This window comes from Oncorhynchus gorbuscha, unplaced genomic scaffold (genome assembly GCF_021184085.1).
Source record: "Oncorhynchus gorbuscha isolate QuinsamMale2020 ecotype Even-year unplaced genomic scaffold, OgorEven_v1.0 Un_scaffold_5806, whole genome shotgun sequence".
In the NCBI taxonomy this organism is placed as follows: Eukaryota; Metazoa; Chordata; class Actinopteri; order Salmoniformes; family Salmonidae; genus Oncorhynchus; species Oncorhynchus gorbuscha.
The window spans coordinates 3,142-24,182 of NW_025749530.1; the positions used below are offsets into that span (position 1 = coordinate 3,142).

Below are 21,041 nucleotides of genomic sequence, written 5' to 3' on the forward strand. Positions count from 1 at the left end.
TCTGTAATTGTTGTTGCTGCTGCAGGTGTTGTCTGTAATTATTTGCTGCTGCAGGTGTTGTCTGTAATTGTTGTTGTTGCTGCTGCAGGTGTTGTCTGAATTGTTGTTGCTGCTGCAGGTGTTGTCTGTAATTGTTGCTGCTGCAGGTGTTGTCTGTTGATGCTGCCAGGTGTTGTCTGTAATTGTTGTTGTTGCTGCTGCAGGTGTTGTCTGTAATTGCTGTTTGTTGTTGCTGCAGGTGTTGTCTGTAATTGTTGTTGTTGCTGCTGCAGGTGTTGTCTGTAATTGTTGTTGTTGCTGCTGCAGGTGTTGTCTGTAATTGTTTGTTGTTGCTGCTGCAGGTGTTGTCTGTAATTGTTGTTGTTGCTGCTGCAGGTGTTGTCTGTAATTGTTGTTGTTGCTGCTGTAGGTGTTGTCTGTAATTGTTGATGCTGCTGCAGGTGTTGTCTGTAATTGTTGTTGTTGCTGCTGCAGGTGTTGTCTGTAATTGTTGTTGCTGCTGCAGGTGTTGTCTGTAATTGTTGTTGTTGCTGCTGCAGGTGTTGTCTGTAATTGTTGTTGTTGCTGCTGCAGGTGTTGTCTGTAATTGTTGTTGTTGCTGCTGCAGGTGTTGTCTGTAATTGTTGTTGTTGCTGCTGCAGGTGTTGTCTGTAATTGTTGTTGTTGTTGCTGCAGGTGTTGTCTGTAATTGTTGTTGTTGTTGCTGCTGCAGGTGTTGTCTGTAATTGTTGTTGTTGTTGCTGCTGCAGGTGTTGTCTGTAATTGTTGTTGTTGCTGCTGCAGGTGTTGTCTGTAATTGTTGTTGTTGCTGCTGCAGGTGTTGTCTGTAATTGTTGTTGATGCTGCTGCAGGTGTTGTCTGTAATTGTTGTTGCTGCAGGTGTTGTCTGTAATTGTTGTTGTTGCTGCTGCAGGTGTTGTCTGTAATTGTTGTTGTTGCTGCTGCAGGTGTTGTCTGTAATTGTTGTTGTTGCTGCTGCAGGTGTTGTCTGTAATTGTTGTTGTTGCTGCTGTAGGTGTTGTCTGTAATTGTTGATGCTGCTGCAGGTGTTGTCTGTAATTGTTGCTGCTGCAGGTGTTGTCTGTAATTGTTGCTGCTGCAGGTGTTGTCTGTAATTGTTGTTGTTGCTGCTGCAGGTGTTGTCTGTAATTGTTGTTGTTGCTGCTGCAGGTGTTGTCTGTAATTGTTGTTGTTGCTGCTGCAGGTGTTGTCTGTAATTGTTGTTGTTGCTGCTGCAGGTGTTGTCTGTAATTGTTGTTGCTGCTGCTGCAGGTGTTGTCTGTAATTGTTGCTGCTGCAGGTGTTGTCTGTAATTGTTGCTGCTGCAGGTGTTGTCTGTAATTGTTGTTGTTGCTGCTGCAGGTGTTGTCTGTAATTGTTGTTGTTGCTGCTGCAGGTGTTGTCTGTAATTGTTGTTGTTGCTGCTGCAGGTGTTGTCTGTAATTGTTGTTGTTGCTGCTGCAGGTGTTGTCTGTAATTGTTGGTCTGCTGCAGGTGTTGTCTGTAATTGTTGCTGCTGCAGGTGTTGTCTGTAATTGTTGATGCTGCTGCAGGTGTTGTCTGTAATTGTTGTTGATGCTGCTGCAGGTGTTGTCTGTAATTGTTGTTGTTGCTGCTGCAGGTGTTGTCTGTAATTGTTGTTGTTGCTGCTGCAGGTGTTGTCTGTAATTGTTGTTTGTTGCTGCTGCAGGTGTTGGTCTGTAATTGTTGTTGATGCTGCTGCAGGTGTTGTCTGTAATTGTTGCTGCTGCAGGTGTTGTCTGTAATTGTTGTTGTTGCTGCTGCAGGTGTTGTCTGTAATTGTTGTTGTTGTTGCAGGTGTTGTCTGCAGGTGTTGTCTGTAATTGTTGTTTGATGCTGCTGCAGGTGTTGTCTCTGTAATTGTTGTTGTTGAGGTGTTGTCTGTAATTGTTGTTGTTGCTGCAGGTGTTGTCTGTATTGTTGTTGCTGCTGCAGGTGTTGTCTGTAATTGTTGTTGTTGCTGCTGCAGGTGTTGTCTGTAATTGTTGTTGTTGTTGCAGGTGTTGTCTGTAATTGTTGTTGTTGTTGCAGGTGTTGTCTGCAGGTGTTGTCTGTAATTGTTGTTGTTGCTGCTGCAGGTGTTGTCTGTAATTGTTGTTGTTGCTTGCAGGTGTTGTCTGTAATTGTTGTTGTTGCTGCTGCAGGTGTTGTCAGGTGCAGGTGTTGTCTGTAATTGTTGTTGCTGCTGCAGGTGTTTGGGACAGTGTGTCAGAGTGAGCCGCTGTTCTTCCTGGATAAGTATGATGACGGTCCAGTGAAGATGACCCACTGGCAATCAGAGGGACATTATAGTAGGGAGGGATCCATTATAGTAGAGCTGATGGAAAGTAGAACTGATGGCCTCGACACCGCTCTGTCTGCTAACCACCTGGATGCTAACACTGTGGACCAGCCTCTGTAGTAGCAGGTAAGGGGGAGGACAGGAGGGCTCCATTATAGTAGAACTGATGAAACAGGCCTCGACACCGCTCTGTCTGCTAACCACCTGGATGCTAACACTGTGGACCAGCCTCTGTAGTAGCAGGTAAGGGGTGTGTGTCAGTACCTGTCTGTCTGCTAACCACCTGGATGCTAACACTGTGGACCAGCCTCTGTAGTAGCAGGTAAGGGGAGGGACGGGAGGGCTCCATTATAGGTACTAACACTGTGGACCAGCCTCTGTAGTAGCAGGTAAGGGGTGTGTGTCCAGTACCTGTCTGTCTGCTAACCACCTGGATACTAACACTGTGGACCAGCCTCTGTAGTAGCAGGTAGGGGTGTACTTATCAGTACCTGTCTGTCTGCTAACCACCTGGATGCTAACACTGTGGACCAGCCTCTGTAGTAGCAGGTAAGGGGGGTGTCAGTACCTGTCTGTCTGCTAACCACCTGGATACTAACACTGTGGACCCTGTATGTTCCATCAGTTGCAAACTCTTTGTGTGCCAAGAGACACTGACCCAGTCTGTCTGTCTGTCTGTCTGTCTGTCTGTCTGTCTGTCTGTCTGTCTGTCTGTCTGTCTGTCTGTCTGTCTGTCTGTCTGTCTGTCTCCCCAGGATATTGAATGTGTCTGTCTGTCTCCCAGGATATTGAATGTGCCTGTCTGTCTGTCTCCCAGGATATTGAATGTGTCTGTCTGTCTCCCCAGGATATTGAATGTGCCTGTCTGTCTCCCCAGGATATTGAATGTGTCTGTCTGTCTCCCAGGATATTGAATGTGTCCTGTCTGTCTCCCCAGGATATTGAATGTGTCTGTCTGTCTCCCAGGATATTTAAGATGTGTCTGTCTGTCTCCCCAGGATATTGAATGTGTCTGTCTGTCTCCCCAGGATATTGAATGTGCCTGTCTGTCTCCCCAGGATATTGAATGTCTGTCTGTCTGTCTGTCTCCCCAGGATATTGAATGTGTCTGTCTGTCTGTCTGTCTCCCCAGGATGTGAATGTGTCTGTCTGTCTCCCCAGGATATTGAATGTGTCTGTCTGTCTGTCTGTCTGTCTCCCCAGGATATTGAATGTATCTGCCTGTCTGTCTCCCCAGGATATTGAATGTCTGTGTCTGTCTCCCAAGATATTAGGAATGTGCCTGTCTGTCTCCCCAGGATATTGAATGTGCCTGTCTGTCTCCCCAGGATATTGAATGTGTCTGTCTGTCTCCCAGGATATTGAATGTGCCTGTCTGTCTCCCCCAGGATATTGAATGTGTCTGTCTGTCTCCCCAGGATATTGAATGTGCCTGTCTGTCTGTCTCCCCAGGATATTGAATGTGCCTGTCATCTGTCTCCCAGGATATTGAATGTGTCTGTCTGTCTCCCAGGATATTGAATGTGTCTGTCTGTCTGTCTCCCCAGGATATTGAATGTGTCTGTCTGTCTCCCCAGGATATTGAATGTGTCTGTCTGTCTCCCCAGGATATTGAATGTGTCTGTCTGTCTCCCCAGGATATTGAATGTGTCTGTCTGTCCCCCAGGATATTGAATGTGTCTGTCTGTCTCCCCAGGATATTGAATGTGCCTGTCTGTCTCCCAGGATATTGAATGTGCCTGTCTGTCTCCCCAGGATATTGAATGTGTCTGTCTGTCTCCCCAGGATATTGAATGTGTCTGTCTGTCTCCCCAGGATATTGAATGCTCCGTCTGTCTCCCCAGGATATTGAATGCCTGTCTGTCTCCCCAGGATATTGAATGTGCCTGTCTGTCTCCCCAGGATATTGAATGTGCACCCGATGAGGTTCATATCCAGTAAGTTGTCTACGTGTGTTCAGCTGAGCTACAGAACAGAACACCTTCAGACAGTCTGCTCTCCTACCAGAGCCACCGCACACAACCACTTCATGAGGTAGAGACCACACACACACACACACACAGCTCCGTGGTGACTGGCACAAGATGGTATCTTAACTCACCCCCATTGTGTCTCAAATCGCACACTATTCCCTGTATAGTGCAGTGCATTTGACCAGAGTCCTATTGACCTCGAGTCAAAAGTAGTGAGTGACTCTCTTCTTTCTCGCCACACAGGAAAGCCAATATCTTTGTGTCGTTCTTTGTGGATGTGTCTCTGGGCCTGCTGCTGGTGTCGTGGATGTATAGAGAGAACCGTATAGGCAAACTGGCCAACACACTGGTACCTGCTGCTGACGTAAGACATCATGGACAACAGTTCCCCGGTGCAAAAGCAATGTACAACAATTTAAACCTCATTTATAATCTGTCAGAGAGATTTTATTTAAAATAAAAAATGTCTTCAACAACGTTCAGTATCGAGAGGTGACTATTTCTGTATCGCTCAGTTGACTCTAGTTACATTACCACCTCCGTAAAACTCACATTGGTGACGATGAGCTTCAAATGAAATCACGTTGCCACATTATCAAGAGGTTCAGGGTCGTTTTTGCCCTACGAAATATCCCCCTCAATATCCCCCTCAATATCCCCCTAGAATAACCCCCTAGAATATCCCCCTCAATATCCAACCCAATATCCCCTTCAATGTCCAACCCAATATCCCCTAGAATAACCCCTCAATGTCCAACCCAATATCCCCCTAGAATAACCCCTCAATATCCAACCCAATAACCCCTCAATAACCCCTCAATATCTCCCTCGATATCCCCTCGATATCCCCCCCTCAATATCCAACCCAATATCCCCCCAATATCCAACCCAATATCCCCCTCAATATCCAACCCAATATCCCCCTAGAATTACCCCTAAATAACCCCCTCAATATCTCCCTTGATATCCCCCCTCAATATCTCCTCGATATCCCCCCTCGATAACCCCCTCAATATCTCCCCTCGACATCCCCTAAATAATCTATCTCTGAGTATGTGTGCTGATCTAGGATCAGTTTTGCCTTTTAGATCACAAGGAATAAGATAACATGGACCAAGGGGAGCTGATACATACGGCCCCACGTCCTCCTGTCCATTATAATCATATACATTATGATCTAGGATCTGGTCCTCCTCTCCATTATAATCATGTTCATTATGATCTAGGATCAGGTCCCATTATAATCATGTTCATTATGATCTAGGATCAGGTCCTCCTGTCCATTAAAATCATATTCATTATGATCTAGGATCTGGTCCTCCTCTCCATTATAATCATGTTCATTATGATCTAGGATCAGGTCCCATTATAATCATGTTCATTATGATCTAGGATCAGGTCCTCCTGTCCATTAAAATCATATTCATTATGATCTAGGATCAGGTCCTCCTCTCCATTATAATCATATTCATTATGATCTAGGATCAGGTCCTCCTCTCCATTATAATCATATTCATTATGATCTAGGATCAGGTCCTCCTCTCCATTATAATCATGTTCATTATGATCTAGGATCAGGTCCCATTATAATCATGTTCATTATGATCTAGGATCAGGTCCCATTATAATCATGTTCATTATGATCTAGGATCAGGTCCTCCTCTCCATTATAATCATGTTCATTATGATCTAGGATCAGGTCCTCCTGTCCATTATAATCATATTCATTATGATCTAGGATCAGGTCCTCCTGTCCATTATAATCATATACATTATGATCTAGGATCATGTCCTCCTGTCCATTATAATCATATTCATTATGATCTAGGATCAGGTCCCCCTGTCCATTATAATCATATTCATTATGATCTAGGATCAGGTCCCTCCTGGTCCATTATAATCATATTCATTATGATCTAGGATCAGGTCCTCCTCTCCATTATAATCATGTTCATTATGATCTAGGATCAGGTCCTCCTGTCCATTATAATCATATACATTATGATCTAGGATCAGGTCCTCCTGTCCATTATAATCATATTCATTATGATCTAGGATCGGGTCCTCCTGTCCATTATAATCATGTTCATTATGATCTAGGATCAGGTCCTCCTGTCCATTATAATCATATTCATTATGATCTAGGATCAGGTCCCTCCTGTCCATTATAATCATATTCATTATGATCTAGGATCAGGTCCCATTATAATCATGTTCATTATGATCTAGGATCAGGTCCTCCTCTCCATGTAATCTGATTCATTATGATCTAGGATCAGGTCCCCCTGTCCATGTAATCTGATTCATTATGATCTAGGATCAGGTCCTCCTGTCCATTATAATCATATTCATTATGATCTAGGATCAGGTCCCATTATAATCATGTTCATTATGATCTAGGATCAGGTCCTCCTCTCCATGTAATCTGATTCATTATGATCTAGGATCAGGTCCCCCTGTCCATGTAATCTGATTCATTATGATCTAGGATCAGGTCCCCCTGTCCATGTAATCTGATTCATTATGATCTAAAAGGCTAAACTGATCCTAGATCAGCTCTCTGAGACACTTTATAAATACAGCCCATAGTGTATATATTATAAGGTGAGACTAAATGTTGTTCTGTGATTTGTAAGCATGTAGCTAAGCTATGTATTGTTGTGTGTGTTGTTGTTAGTATGTAGCTTGCTGTGTATTGTGTTTTGTTGTTAGCATGTAGCTGTTTATGTATTGTTGTGTGTTTTGTTGTTAGCATGTAGCTAAAGAGCTGGAGGAGCTGTTGCAGTGGCTGATGGGAGCTCCAGCTGGTCTGAAGATGAACCGGGCTCTAGACCAGGTGTTAGGACGATTCTTCCTCTACCATATACACCTGTGGATCAGTGAGTCACACACACACACACACACCCATGCCCCTCCTCCACACACACACACACACACACACCCATGCCCCTCCTCCACACACACACACACCCATGCCTCCTCCACACACACACACACACACCCATGCCCCTCCTCCACACACACACACACACACACACACCCATGCCCCTCCTCCACACACACACACACACACACACACACACACACACACACACACACACACACACATTATTACACATTACACACACACACACACACACACACACACACACACACACACCCATGGCCCTCCTCCACACACACACACACACACACACCCATGGCCCTCCTCCACAGACACAAACACCCATGACCCTCCCTCCACACACACACACACACCCATGACCCTCCTCCACAGACACACACACACACACACACACCCATGGCCCTCCTCCACACACACACCCATGCCTCCTCCACACACACACACACACACACACACACACACACACACACACACACACACACACACACACACACACACACACACACACACACACACCCATGCCCCTCCTACACACACACACACACACACACACACACACACACACACACACACACACACACACACACACACACACACACACATGGCCCTCCTCCACACACACATACACCCATGACCCTCCTCCACAGACACAAACACCCATGACCCTCCTCCACACACACACACACACACACACACACACCCATGGCCCTCCTCCACACACACACACACACACACACACACACACCCATGCCCCTCCTACACACACACACACACACACACACACACACACACACACACACACACACACACACACACACACACACACACACACACACATGGCCCTCCTCCACACACACACACCCATGACCTTCCTCCACAGACACAAACACCATGACCCTCCTCCACACACACACACACCCATGGCCCTCCTCCACACACACACACCCATGGCCCTCCTCCACACACACACACCCATGGCCCTCCTCCACAGACACAAACACCCATGCCCCTCCTCCACACACACACACCCATGACCCACCTCCACACACACACACCCATGACCCTCCTCCACACACACACACCCATGACCCTCCTCCACAGACACAAACACCCATGACCTCCTCCACACACACACACACCCATGACCCTCCCTCCACAGACACAAACACCCATGACCCTCCTCCACACACACACACCCATGACCCTCCTCCACACACACACACACACACACCCATGACCCTCCTCCACAGACACAAACACCCATGGCCCTCCTCCACACACACACACACCCATGGCCCTCCTCCACAGACACAAACACCCATGGCCCTCCTCCACACACACACACACCCATGACCCTCCTCCACAGACACAAACACCCATGACCCTCTTCCACACACCCACACACCCATGACCTCCTCCACAGACACAAACACCCATGGCCCTCCTCCACACACACACACACCCATGGCCCTCCTCCACACACACACACCCATGCCCTCACTCCACACACACACACCCATGGCCCTCCTCCACACACACACACCCATGGCCCTCCTCCACACACACACACCCATGACCCTCCTCCACACACACACACACCCATGGCCCTCCTCCCACACACACACACCCATGACCCTCCTCCACACACAAACACCCATGGCCTCCACACACACACACCCATGACCCTCCTCCACACACACACACCCATGCCCTCCTCCACACACACACACCCATGGCCCTCCTCCACACACACACACCCATGACCCTCCTCCACACACACACACCCATGACCCTCCTCCACACACACACACACCCATGACCCTCCTCCACACACACACACCCATGACCCTCCTCCACACACAAACACCCATGGCCCTCCTCCACACACACACACACCCATGGCCCTCCTCCACACACACACACCATGGCCCTCCTCCACACACACACACCCATGGCCCTCCTCCCACACACACACCCATGACCCTCCTCCACACACACACACCCATGACCCTCCTCCACACACACACCCATGGCCCTCCTCCACAGACACACACACCCATGACCCACCTCCACACACACACACCCATGACCCTCCTCCACACACACACACCCATGGCCCTCCTCCACAGACACACACACACCCATGACCCTCCTCCCACACACACACACACCCATGGCCCCTCCTCCACACACACACACACACACACCCATGGCCCTCCTCCACAGACACAAACACCCATGACCCTCCTCCACACACACACACACACACACACACCCATGACCCTCCTCCACAGACACAAACACCCATGACCCTCCTCCCACACACACACACACACACACACCCATGGCCCTCCTCCACACACACACCCATGCCCCTCCTCCACACACACACACACACACACACACACACACACACACACACACACACACACACACACACACACACACACACACACACACACACACACACACACACACACACACACACACACACACACACATGGCCCTCCTCCACACACACATACACCCATGACCCTCCTCCACAGACACAAACACCCATGACCCTCCTCCACACACACACACACACACACACACACACACACCCATGGCCCTCCTCCACACACACACACACCCATGACCCTCCTCCACAGACACAAACACCCATGACCCTCCTCCACACACACACACCCATGACCCACCTCCACACACACACACCCATGACCCTCCTCCATACACACACACACACACACACACCCATGGCCCTCCTCCACACACACACACACACCCATGACCCTCCTCCACAGACACAAACACCCATGACCCTCCTCCACACACACACACCCATGACCCACCTCCACACACACACACCCATGCCCCTCCTACACACACACACACACACACACACACACACACACACACACACACACACACACACACACACACACACACACACACACACACACACACACATGGCCCTCCTCCACACACACATACACCCATGACCCTCCTCCACAGACACAAACACCCATGACCCTCCTCCACACACACACACACACACCCATGGCCCTCCTCCACACACACACACCCATGGCCCTCCTCCACAGACACAAACACCCATGCCCCTCCTCCACACACACACACCCATGACCCACCTCCACACACACACACCCATGACCCTCCTCCACACACACACACCCATGACCCTCCTCCACAGACACAAACACCCATGACCCTCCTCCACACACACACCCATGACCCTCCCTCCACAGACACAAACACCCATGACCCTCCTCCACACACACACCCATGACCCTCCTCCACACACACACACACACACACACACCCATGACCCTCCTCCACAGACACAAACACCCATGGCCCTCCTCCACACACACACACACCCATGGCCCTCCTCCACAGACACAAACACCCATGGCCCTCCTCCACACACACACACACACCCATGACCCTCCTCCACAGACACAAACACCCATGACCCTCTTCCACACACCCACACACCCATGACCCTCCTCCACAGACACAAACACCCATGGCCCTCCTCCACACACACACACACCCATGGCCCTCCTCCACACACACACACCCATGCCCTCCTCCACACACACACACCCATGGCCCTCCTCCACACACACACACACCCATGGCCCTCCTCCACACACAAACACCCATGGCCCTCCTCCCACACACACACACACCCATGACCCTCCTCCACACACACACACCCATGGCCCTCCTCCACACACACAAACACCCATGACCTCCTCCACAGACACAAACACCCATGACCCTCCCTCCACACACACACACCCATGGCCCTCCTCCACACACACACACCCATGACCCTCCTCCACACACACACACACCCATGGCCCTCCTCCACACACACACACCCATGACCCTCCTCCACACACAAACACCCATGGCCCTCCTCCACACACACACACCCATGACCCTCCTCCACACACACACACCCATGCCCCTCCTCACACACACACACACCCATGGCCCTCCTCCACACACACACACCCATGACCCTCCTCCACACACAAACACCCATGACCCTCCTCCACACACACACACACCCATGACCCTCCTCCACACACACACACCCATGACCCTCCTCCACACACAAACACCCATGGCCCTCCTCCACACACACACACCCATGACACTCCTCCACACACACACACCCATGACACTCCTCCACACACACACCCATGGCCCTCCTCCACACACACACACCCATGACCCTCCTCCACACACACACACCCATGACCCTCCTCCACACACACACACCCATGGCCCTCCTCCACAGACACACACACCCATGACCCACCTCCACACACACACACCCATGACCCTCCTCCACACACACACACCCATGCCCCTCCTCCTCCTCCTCTCTGCAGGCTACATTCACCTGATGTCTCCGTTCGTTGAGATGATTCTGTGGTACGTGGGTCTGTCTGCCTGCCTGGGCTTGACCTTTGCCCTCTCCCTGCTCTCTGACATCACCGCCCCCTGCTCACCTTCCACATCTACTGTTTCTACGTCTATGGAGCCAGGTGAGAAGAGACCGGTCACTAACCCTGCTATATCTACTGTTTCTATGTCTATGGAGCCAGGTGAGAAGAGACCGGTCACTAACCCTGCTATATCTACTGTTTCTATGTCTATGGAGCCAGGTGAGAAGAGACCGGTCACTAACCCTGCTATATCTACTGTTTCTACGTCTATGGAGCCAGGTGAGAAGAGACCAGCACCGTCCACGATGCCTCCCAAAAAGTGCACCACGTTTGACCTTAGTGCACTATAAAGGGAATACCCTATGAGCTCTAGTCAGAAGAGGTGCACTACGGAGAGGATAGGGTCCCATTTGGGATATAGACATTGAGTCTTCAGTGTAGTTTGGCAGGTGAACACGCCATGAGAGTAAGAATGACCACATATTTGAATCTTCTTCTTCCTAAAGCCTTACGTTGCGCCGGATGTCACGAATTTCAATCGGGACGTGCTCATCGAAGTGGAAACGCAACGCCCCCTTGCGGTTGAAGGTTCCGTTGAAAGACAGACTTTTTCAAACTTTTGCGTCCTCTTCAGTTCGTCGAAGAACATGTTTATTATCAGCTGAAACTGATATTTATCCTGTTTAAAAAAAAAAATGTCATATTCTTCCAAAATAAATACGATCCCTGACGAGATAGGCTCTCCTCAATCTTGCGCTATAAACACTACACTTGACTTGTCAGTTCAGTAGCGGAGCAAAACGCCGTGAAGATGACGTACGATGTAATGAGACCCGTCGCGATGGAAACCGCTAAGGTGACTCGTCAGTGTAGCCTAGTGATGCGAACAAGCGGATATTTTAGGTGAACGATACCGAATTGCAACGTGAGAGAGCTGTTCATTTACTCCCTAATGTGCATACTGGTAGGCTACTACTGATTTTTAGCGATTCTCTTCAGGTAAATTATGAAAACATTCGATGAAGATGTTGAGTACCTCACTGCAAGGAACAATAAGTAGTAGAGCCTTATTCTGGTCCAAAATATGATTTTTTTTAAAAACAAACAGATTGAAGGTTATAAAAGCTGATGTCATGATACTTCAGGTTATTGGTCTACTGATGTGATTTAAAGTGTTGGCAATGGAGTAAATCAACTGCTGCTTTCTGTGACGCAAAGCCCATGTTTAACACCTGCTTCAATCATCAGTCACACCTGTTGGTCTATTCGTTGGCTCCTGACTGTATAAAGATGGGGTTCCCCATCTGGCAGGGGGGTCCGGGGGACCTCCCCCTGAAAATATTTACATTTTAAAAACTTTTATGGGATATTGTGTGTAGATTGAGAGGGAAAAAATGTTTTTAAGGCTGTAATGTAACAACATGTGGAAGAGTCAAGGGGTCTGAATACATTGTGAAGGCTCTGTACCTCTCAGCCCTGTGAACATTATGGTAACGTGTTACCTCTTTCCCCTTTACTAATGGATGTGTGAGGAGCTCTCAGCATGTCATTTACAGACTTATTAAATGTGTATGAAGGCTAAAAATATCTTCCTTCTCTCACCCTCCATCCTCCCTCTCTCTCCATCCTTCTTTCTCTATCCCCTCCCCCTCTCCGCCCTGCTCTTCCCCCTCCTCCTCCTTTCCCTTTCGTCTCCCCATCTCTCCATCCCCCTCATCTCTCTATCCCCTCTCCGCCCTGCTCTTCTGCCTCCTTTCCCTTTCGTCTCCCTCCCCTCTCCCCCTCCACTCACTTCCCCCTCCTGCTCCTTTCCCTCTCTCCCCTCTTCCCCCTACCTCCCTTTCCTCTCACCATCTCTCATCTCCCTTCTCTCTCTCTCTCTCTCTCTCTCTCTCTCTCTCTCTCTCTCTCTCTCTCTCTCTCTCTCCCCTCCTCTCCCCTCCCCCTCCCTCTCTCTCTCTCTCTCCCCCTCCTCTCTCCCCTCCCCTCTCTCTCTCTCCCTCTCGTCTCTCTCCCTCCTCTTCTCTCTCCCTCCCCTCTGTCTCTCTCTCCCCTCTTCTCTCTCCCCTCCCCTCCTCCTCTCTATCTCTCTCTCCTCTCTCCCCCTCCTCCTCTGTCTCTATCTCTCCCCCCTCCTCTCTCTCCCCTCCCCTCTCTCTCTCCTCCTCCCCCTCCTCCTCCTCCTCTGTCTCTATCTCTCTCTCCCCTCCTCTCTCTGTCTCTCTCTCTCTCTCCCCCTCCTCTCTCTCCCCTCCTCTCTCTCCCCTCTCCTCCTCTCTCTCTCCAGGCTGTATTGTATGACAGTATATGGTCTGTCCTCTCTGTGGAGGCTGTTCAGGGGGAAGAAATGGAATGTCCTCAGACAGAGAGTAGACTCCTGCTCTTATGACCTGGACCAGGTAGTCACACACCTATTACACACACACATTTGTTACAGTGAACTAATGTGTGTGTATTTGTTACAGTGAACTGATGTGTGTGTATTTGTTACAGTGAATTAAAGTGTGTATTTGTTACAGTGAACTAAAGTGTGTATTTGTTACAGTGAACTAAAGTGTGTATTTGTTACAGTGAACTAAAGTGTGTATTTGTTACAGTGAACTAATGTGTGTGTATTTGTTACAGTGAACTAATGTGTGTGTAATTGTTACAGTGAACTAATGTGTGTGTATTTGTTACAGTGAACTAATGTGTGTGTAATTGTTACAGTGAACTAATGTGTGTGTATTTGTTACAGTGAACTAACGTGTGTATTTGTTACAGTGAACTGATGTGTGTGTAATTGTTACAGTGAACTAAAGTGTGTATTTGTTACAGTGAACTAACGTGTGTATTTGTTACAGTGAACTAACGTGTGTATTTGTTACAGTGAACTAATGTGTGTGTATTTGTTACAGTGAACTAATGTGTGTGTATTTGTTACAGTGAAGTAATGTGTGTGTATTTGTTACAGTGAAGTAATGTGTGTGTATTTGTTACAGTGAACTAAAGTGTGTGTATTTGTTACAGTGAACTAAAGTGTGTGTATTTGTTACAGTGAACTAAGGTGTGTGTATTTGTTACAGTGAACTAAAGTGTGTGTATTTGTTACAGTGAACTAAAGTGTGTGTATTTGTTACAGTGAACTAAAGTGTGTGTATTTGTTACAGTGAACTAAAGTGTGTGTATTTGTTACAGTGAACTAAAGTGTGTGTATTTGTTACAGTGAACTAAAGTGTGTGTGTGTATTTGTTACAGTGAACTGAAGTGTGTGTGTGTGTATTTGTTACAGTGAACTAAAGTGTGTGTATTTGTTACAGTGAACTAAAGTGTGTATTTGAAGTGAACTAACGTGTGTGTATTTGTTACAGTGAACTAACGTGTGTGTGTATTTGTTACAGTGAACTAATGTGTGTGTATTTGTTACAGTGAACTAAAGTGTGTGTGTATTTGTTACAGTGTAATGTGTGTGTATTTGTTACAGTGAACTAATGTGTGTGTATTTGTTACAGTGAACTAAAGTGTGTGTATTTGTTACAGTGAACTAAAGTGTGTGTATTTGTTACAGTGAACTAAGGTGTGTGTATTTGTTACAGTGAACTAAAGTGTGTGTATTTGTTACAGTGAACTAAGGTGTGTGTATTTGTTACAGTGAACTAAAGTGTGTGTATTTGTTACAGTGAACTAAAGTGTGTATTTGTTACAGTGAACTAAAGTGTGTGTATTTGTTACAGTGAACTAGTGTGTGTGTATTTGTTACAGTGAACTAATGTGTGTGTATTTGTTACAGTGAACTAATGTGTGTGTATTTGTTACAGTAGTAATGTGTGTGTATTTGTTACAGTGAAGTAATGTGTGTGTATTTGTTACAGTGAACTAAAGTGTGTGTATTTGTTACAGTGAACTAAAGTGTGTGTATTTGTTACAGTGAACTAAGGTGTGTGTATTTGTTACAGTGAACTAACGTGTGTGTATTTGTTACAGTGAACTGAAGTGTGAACAGTGAACGTGTGTGTATTTGTTACAGTGAACTGAAGTGTGTGTATTTGTTACAGTGAACTAACGTGTGTGTATTTGTTACAGTGTAACGTGTGTATTTGTTACAGTGAAACGTGTGTGTATTTGTTACAGTGAACTAAGTGATTTGTTACAGTGAACTAACGTGTGTGTATTTGTTACAGTGAACTGACGTGTGTGTATTTGTTACAGTGAACTAACGTGTGTGTATTTGTTACAGTGAACTAACGTGTGTGTATTTGTTACAGTGAACTAAAGTGTGTGTATTTGTTACAGTGAACTGAAGTGTGTATTTGTTACAGTGAACTGAAGTGTGTGTATTTGTTACAGTGAACTGAAGTGTGTGTATTTGTTACAGTGAACTAAAGTGTGTGTATTTGTTACAGTGAACTGAAGTGTGTATTTGTTACAGTGAACTAAGTGATTTGTTACAGTGAACTGTGTGTGTATTTGTTACAGTGAACTAAAGTGTGTGTATTTGTTACAGTGAACTGAAGTGTGTATTTGTTACAGTGAACTAACGTGTGTGTATTTGTTACAGTGAACTGATGTGTGTATTTGTTACAGTGAACTAATGTGTGTGTATTTGTTATAGTGAACTGATGTGTGTGTATTTGTTATAGTGAACTGATGTGTGTGTATTTGTTACAGTGAACTAACGTGTGTGTATTTGTTACAGTGAACTGATGTGTGTGTATTTGTTACAGTGAACTGAAGTGTGTATTTGTTACAGTGAACTGAAGTGTGTATTTGTTACAGTGAACTAACGTGTGTATTTGTTACAGTGAACTGAAGTGTGTATTTGTTACAGTGAACTAACGTGTGTGTATTTGTTACAGTGAACTGAAGTGTGTATTTGTTACAGTGAACTAACGTGTGTGTATTTGTTACAGTGAACTGATGTGTGTATTTGTTACAGTGAACTAAAGTGTGTGTATTTGTTACAGTGAACTGAAGTGTGTATTTGTTACAGTGAACTAACGTGTGTGTATTTGTTACAGTGAACTGATGTGTGTATTTGTTACAGTGAACTAATGTGTGTGTATTTGTTATAGTGAACTGATGTGTGTGTATTTGTTATAGTGAACTGATGTGTGTGTATTTGTTACAGTGAACTAACGTGTGTGTATTTGTTACAGTGAACTGATGTGTGTGTATTTGTTACAGTGAACTGAAGTGTGTATTTGTTACAGTGAACTGAAGTGTGTATTTGTTACAGTGAACTAACGTGTGTATTTGTTACAGTGAACTGAAGTGTGTATTTGTTACAGTGAACTAACGTGTGTGTATTTGTTACAGTGAACTGAAGTGTATTTGTTACAGTGAACTAACGTGTGTATTTGTTACAGTGAACTAAAGTGTGTATTTGTTACAGTGAACTGAAGTGTGTATTTGTTACAGTGAACTGGAAGTGTGTATTTGTTACAGTGAACTGGTATTTGTTACAGTGAACTGATGTGTGTGTATTTGTTACAGTGAACTGATGTGTGTGTATTTGTTACAGTGAACTGATGTGTGTGTATTTGTTACAGTGAACTAACGTGTGTGTATTTGTTATAGTGAACTAACGTGTGTATTTGTTACAGTGAACTAATGTGTGTATTTGTTACAGTGAACTAATGTGTGTATTTGTTACAGTGAACTGATGTGTGTATTTGTTACAGTGAACTAACGTGTGTGTATTTGTTACAGTGAACTGATGTGTGTATTTGTTACAGTGAACTGACGTGTGTGTATTTGTTACAGTGAACTGACGTGTGTGTATTTGTTACAGTGAACTAACGTGTGTATTTGTTACAGTGAACTACCTACAGTGAACTAACGTGTGTGTATTTGTTACAGTGAACTAACGTGTGTATTTGTTACAGTGAACTGATGTGTGTGTATTTGTTACAGTGAACTAACGTGTGTGTGTATTTGTTACAGTGAACTAACGTGTATTTGTTACAGTGAACTAACGTGTGTATTTGTTACAGTGAACTAACGTGTGTATTTGTTACAGTGAACTGATGTGTGTGTATTTGTTACAGTGAACTAACGTGTGTATTTGTTACAGTGAACTAACGTGTGTATTTGTTACAGTGAACTAACGTGTGTATTTGTTACAGTGAACTAACGTGTGTATTTGTTACAGTGAACTAAAGTGTGTGTATTTGTTACAGTGAACTAACGTGTGTATTTGTTACAGTGAACTAAAGTGTGTGTATTTGTTACAGTGAACTGAGCGTGTGTGTTGTTTTCTAGTTGTTCATAGGGACGTTACTCTTCACCATCCTGCTGTTCCTCCTGCCAACCACAGCTCTATACTACCTAGTGTTTACCCTGGTGAGAACACACACAGAGGCACTTTAATCCCCTCTCCATCCATGTCTGTCTGTCTGTTCCTCCTGCCAGCCACAGCTCTATACTACCTAGTGTTTACCCTGGTGAGAACACACACAGAGGCACTTTAATCCTCTCCATCCATGTCTGTCTGTCTGTTCCTCCTGCCAACCACAGCTCTATACTACCTAGTGTTACCCTGGTGAGAACACACACAGAGGCACTTTAATCCCTCTCCATCCATGTCTGTCTGTCTCTGTCTGTCTGTCTGTCTGTCTGTCTGTGTCTGTCTGTCTGTCTGTCTCTGTCTGTCTGTCTGTCTGTCTGTCTGTCTGTCTGTCTGTCTGTCTGTCTGTCTGTCTGTCTGTCTGTCTGTCTGTCATCTGTCTGTCTCTGTCTGTCTGTCTCTGTCTGTCTGTCTGTCTGTTTCTCTCTCTCTAGCTCCGCCTTGTGGTAGTAATGTTCCAGGAGTTCTCCACCTCAGTGTTGACTTCATCAACTCCTTCCCTCTGTTCGCCATGGGCCTCCGACTCTTCAGATCCTACAGACTGGCAGGTGGGAGGACCGTCTCCGCCAACATGTCTAACTGTGTAGAAGGAAATGTACTTTAACACTTTGAGAGCGACTTTGCCGATATGAAACTTTGACTTTGCCGATATGACACTACTTTGTCGATATGACACTACTTTGTCGATATGAAACAGACAATCATAATGTCAGTCAAAAATATCAAATTTCCAGTTTATGTTACAAAACCAACTTTATAAAATGTTTTTAAAAATGTTCTGGACTGTGGTTTCTATATTCCTTTTATTTAACCAGGTTAGTCTCTATTTTTAAGAGAGACCTGGTTGAATGAGGAAGGAGACCGTGCTGGGCTGTGATGTTCTGTGTTTGACTGAGATGTGTGTGTTCTCTACAGAGGGGGTGAAGTTCAGAGTGCTCTGTGAGGAACCAGGAACACCTCTACACCTTATGATGGATGTAAGACATCTCTCACTCTCTTCTCTCTCTCTTCTCTCTTTCCTTCTCTCTCTTCTCTCTCTTTCCTTCTCTCTCTTCTCTCTCTTTCCTTCTCTCTCTTCTCTCCTCTCTCTTTCCTTCTCTCTCTTCTCTCTTTCCTTCTCTCTCTTCTCTCTCTCTTCTCTCTTTCTCTCTCTTCTTCTCTCTGTATATTTATATCTTTCTTATATCTTCTCTCCTCTCTCTTTCCTTATCTCTCTCTCTTTTCCTTCTCTCTTCTTCTCTCTTCTCTCTCTTATCTCTCTTTCCTTCTCTCTCTTCTCTCTTTCCTTCTCTCTCTTCTCTCTTTCCTTCTCTCTCTTCTCTCTCTTTCCTTCTCTCTCTTCTCTCTCTTTCCTTCTCTCTCTTCTCTCCTCTCTCTTTCCTTCTCTCTCTTCTCTCTTTCCTTCTCTCTCTTCTCTCTTCTCTCTCTTTCCTTCTCTCTCTTCTCTCCTCTCTCTTTCCTTCTCTCTCTTCTCTCTTTCCTTCTCTCTATTCTCTCTCTTTCCTTCTCTCTCTTCTCTCTTTCCTTCTCTCTCTTCTCTCTCTTTCCTTCTCTCTCTTCTCTCTCTTTCCTTCTCTCTTTCTCCTCTCTCTCCTTCTCTCTTTTCTCTCTTTCCTTCTCTCTCTTCTCTCTCTCTTCTCTCTTTCCTTCTCTCTCTTCTCTCTCTTCTCTCTTCTCTCTCTTTCCTTCTCTCTCTTCTCTCCTCTCTCTTTCCTTCTCTCTCTTCTCTCTTTCCTTCTCTCTCTTCTCTCTCTTATCTCTCTTTCCTTCTCTCTCTTCTCTCTTTCCTTCTCTCTCTTCTCTCTTTTTCCTTCTTATTATATATCCTTCCTCTATATATATCTTCCTTCTCTCTATGTATCTTTATATGGCATCTTATCTCCTCTCTCTTCCTTCTCTCTTTATATCTATCTTTCCTTATATATCTCTCTTTTATATATCTATATCTCTTCTTCAACATATATTTATATTGGCTATCTTCAATTATATCTTTCCTTCTATATCTTTATTTCCTTCTCTCTATTCTCTCTCTTTATATATTCTCTATCTTCTTTCCTATCTCTCTCTTCTCTTTCCTTCTCTCTCTTTCTCTTTCTCTCTCTTCTCTCCTCTCTCTTTCCTTCTCTCTCTTCTCTCTTTCCTCTCTTCCTTCTCTCTTCTCTTTCCTTCTCTCTATTCTCTCTCTTTCCTTCCTCTCTCTTCTCTCTTTCCTTCTCTTCTCTTTTCCTTCTCTCTTCTCTCCTCTCTTTCTTCTTCTCTCTCTTCCTTCTCTCTTCTCTCTCTCTTTCCTCCTTCTCTCTTTCTCTCCTCTCCTTTTCCTTCTCTCTCTCTCTCTTTCCTTTCCTCTCTCTCTCTCCTCTCTCTTCCTTCTCTCTCTCTCCTCTCCCTCTCTTTCCTTCTCTCTCTCCTCTCTCTTCCTCTCTCTCTCTCCTCTCTCTTCCTTCTCTCCTTCCTTCTCTCTCTCTCTCTCTCCTCTCTCTCTCCTCTTCTTCTTTCTCTCTTTCCTTCCTCTCTCTCTCTCTTCCTCTCCTTCTCTTCCTCTTCCCTTCTCTCCTCTCTCTTTCCTTCTCTCTCTTCTCTCCTCTCTCTTTCCTTCTCTTCTTCTTTCCTTAAATTTTTCATAACATTCATTGTCTTTTCGTTCTGTCTTAGTTTATTTAATCATTTAAAACTAGATCCACACAAAATGATGCATTTGATTAAGAATCATTGAGGATACAAAAGTATACGACTTATTTAAATTGTGATCCTCTTTCATGACGTCAGTTTAGGTTATTACTGTAAAACCACATAGACATACCCTACACACAGTCAGTTTAGGTTATTACTGTAAAACCACATAGACATACCCTACACACAGTCAGTTTAGGTTATTACTGTAAAACCACATAGACATACCCTACACACAGTCAGTTTAGGTTATTACTGTAAAACCACATAGACATACCCTACACACAGTCAGTTTAGGTTATTTATTACTGTAAAACCACATAGACATACCCTACACACAGTCAGTTTAGGTTATTACTGTAAAACCACATAGACATAC

General features: G+C 45.5%; 1 protein-coding gene across 1 annotated transcript; it reads left to right on the top strand.

The window, feature by feature from the left end:
- Positions 1-2,802: 2,802 nt before the first annotated feature.
- LOC124029224 (phosphatidylinositol N-acetylglucosaminyltransferase subunit Q-like) lies at positions 2,803-18,969 on the top strand (the record flags this gene model as incomplete). Its single annotated transcript, XM_046341004.1, is given in 11 exon segments — positions 2,803-2,851; positions 4,205-4,336; positions 4,519-4,639; positions 7,028-7,154; positions 11,611-11,720; positions 11,723-11,766; positions 13,955-14,066; positions 17,908-17,988; positions 18,427-18,442; positions 18,445-18,540; positions 18,908-18,969. Coding segments are annotated over 11 exon segments (936 nt in total), but the record flags the coding sequence as incomplete, so codon positions are not given.
- Between the last annotated feature and the right edge of the window lie 2,072 nt (positions 18,970-21,041).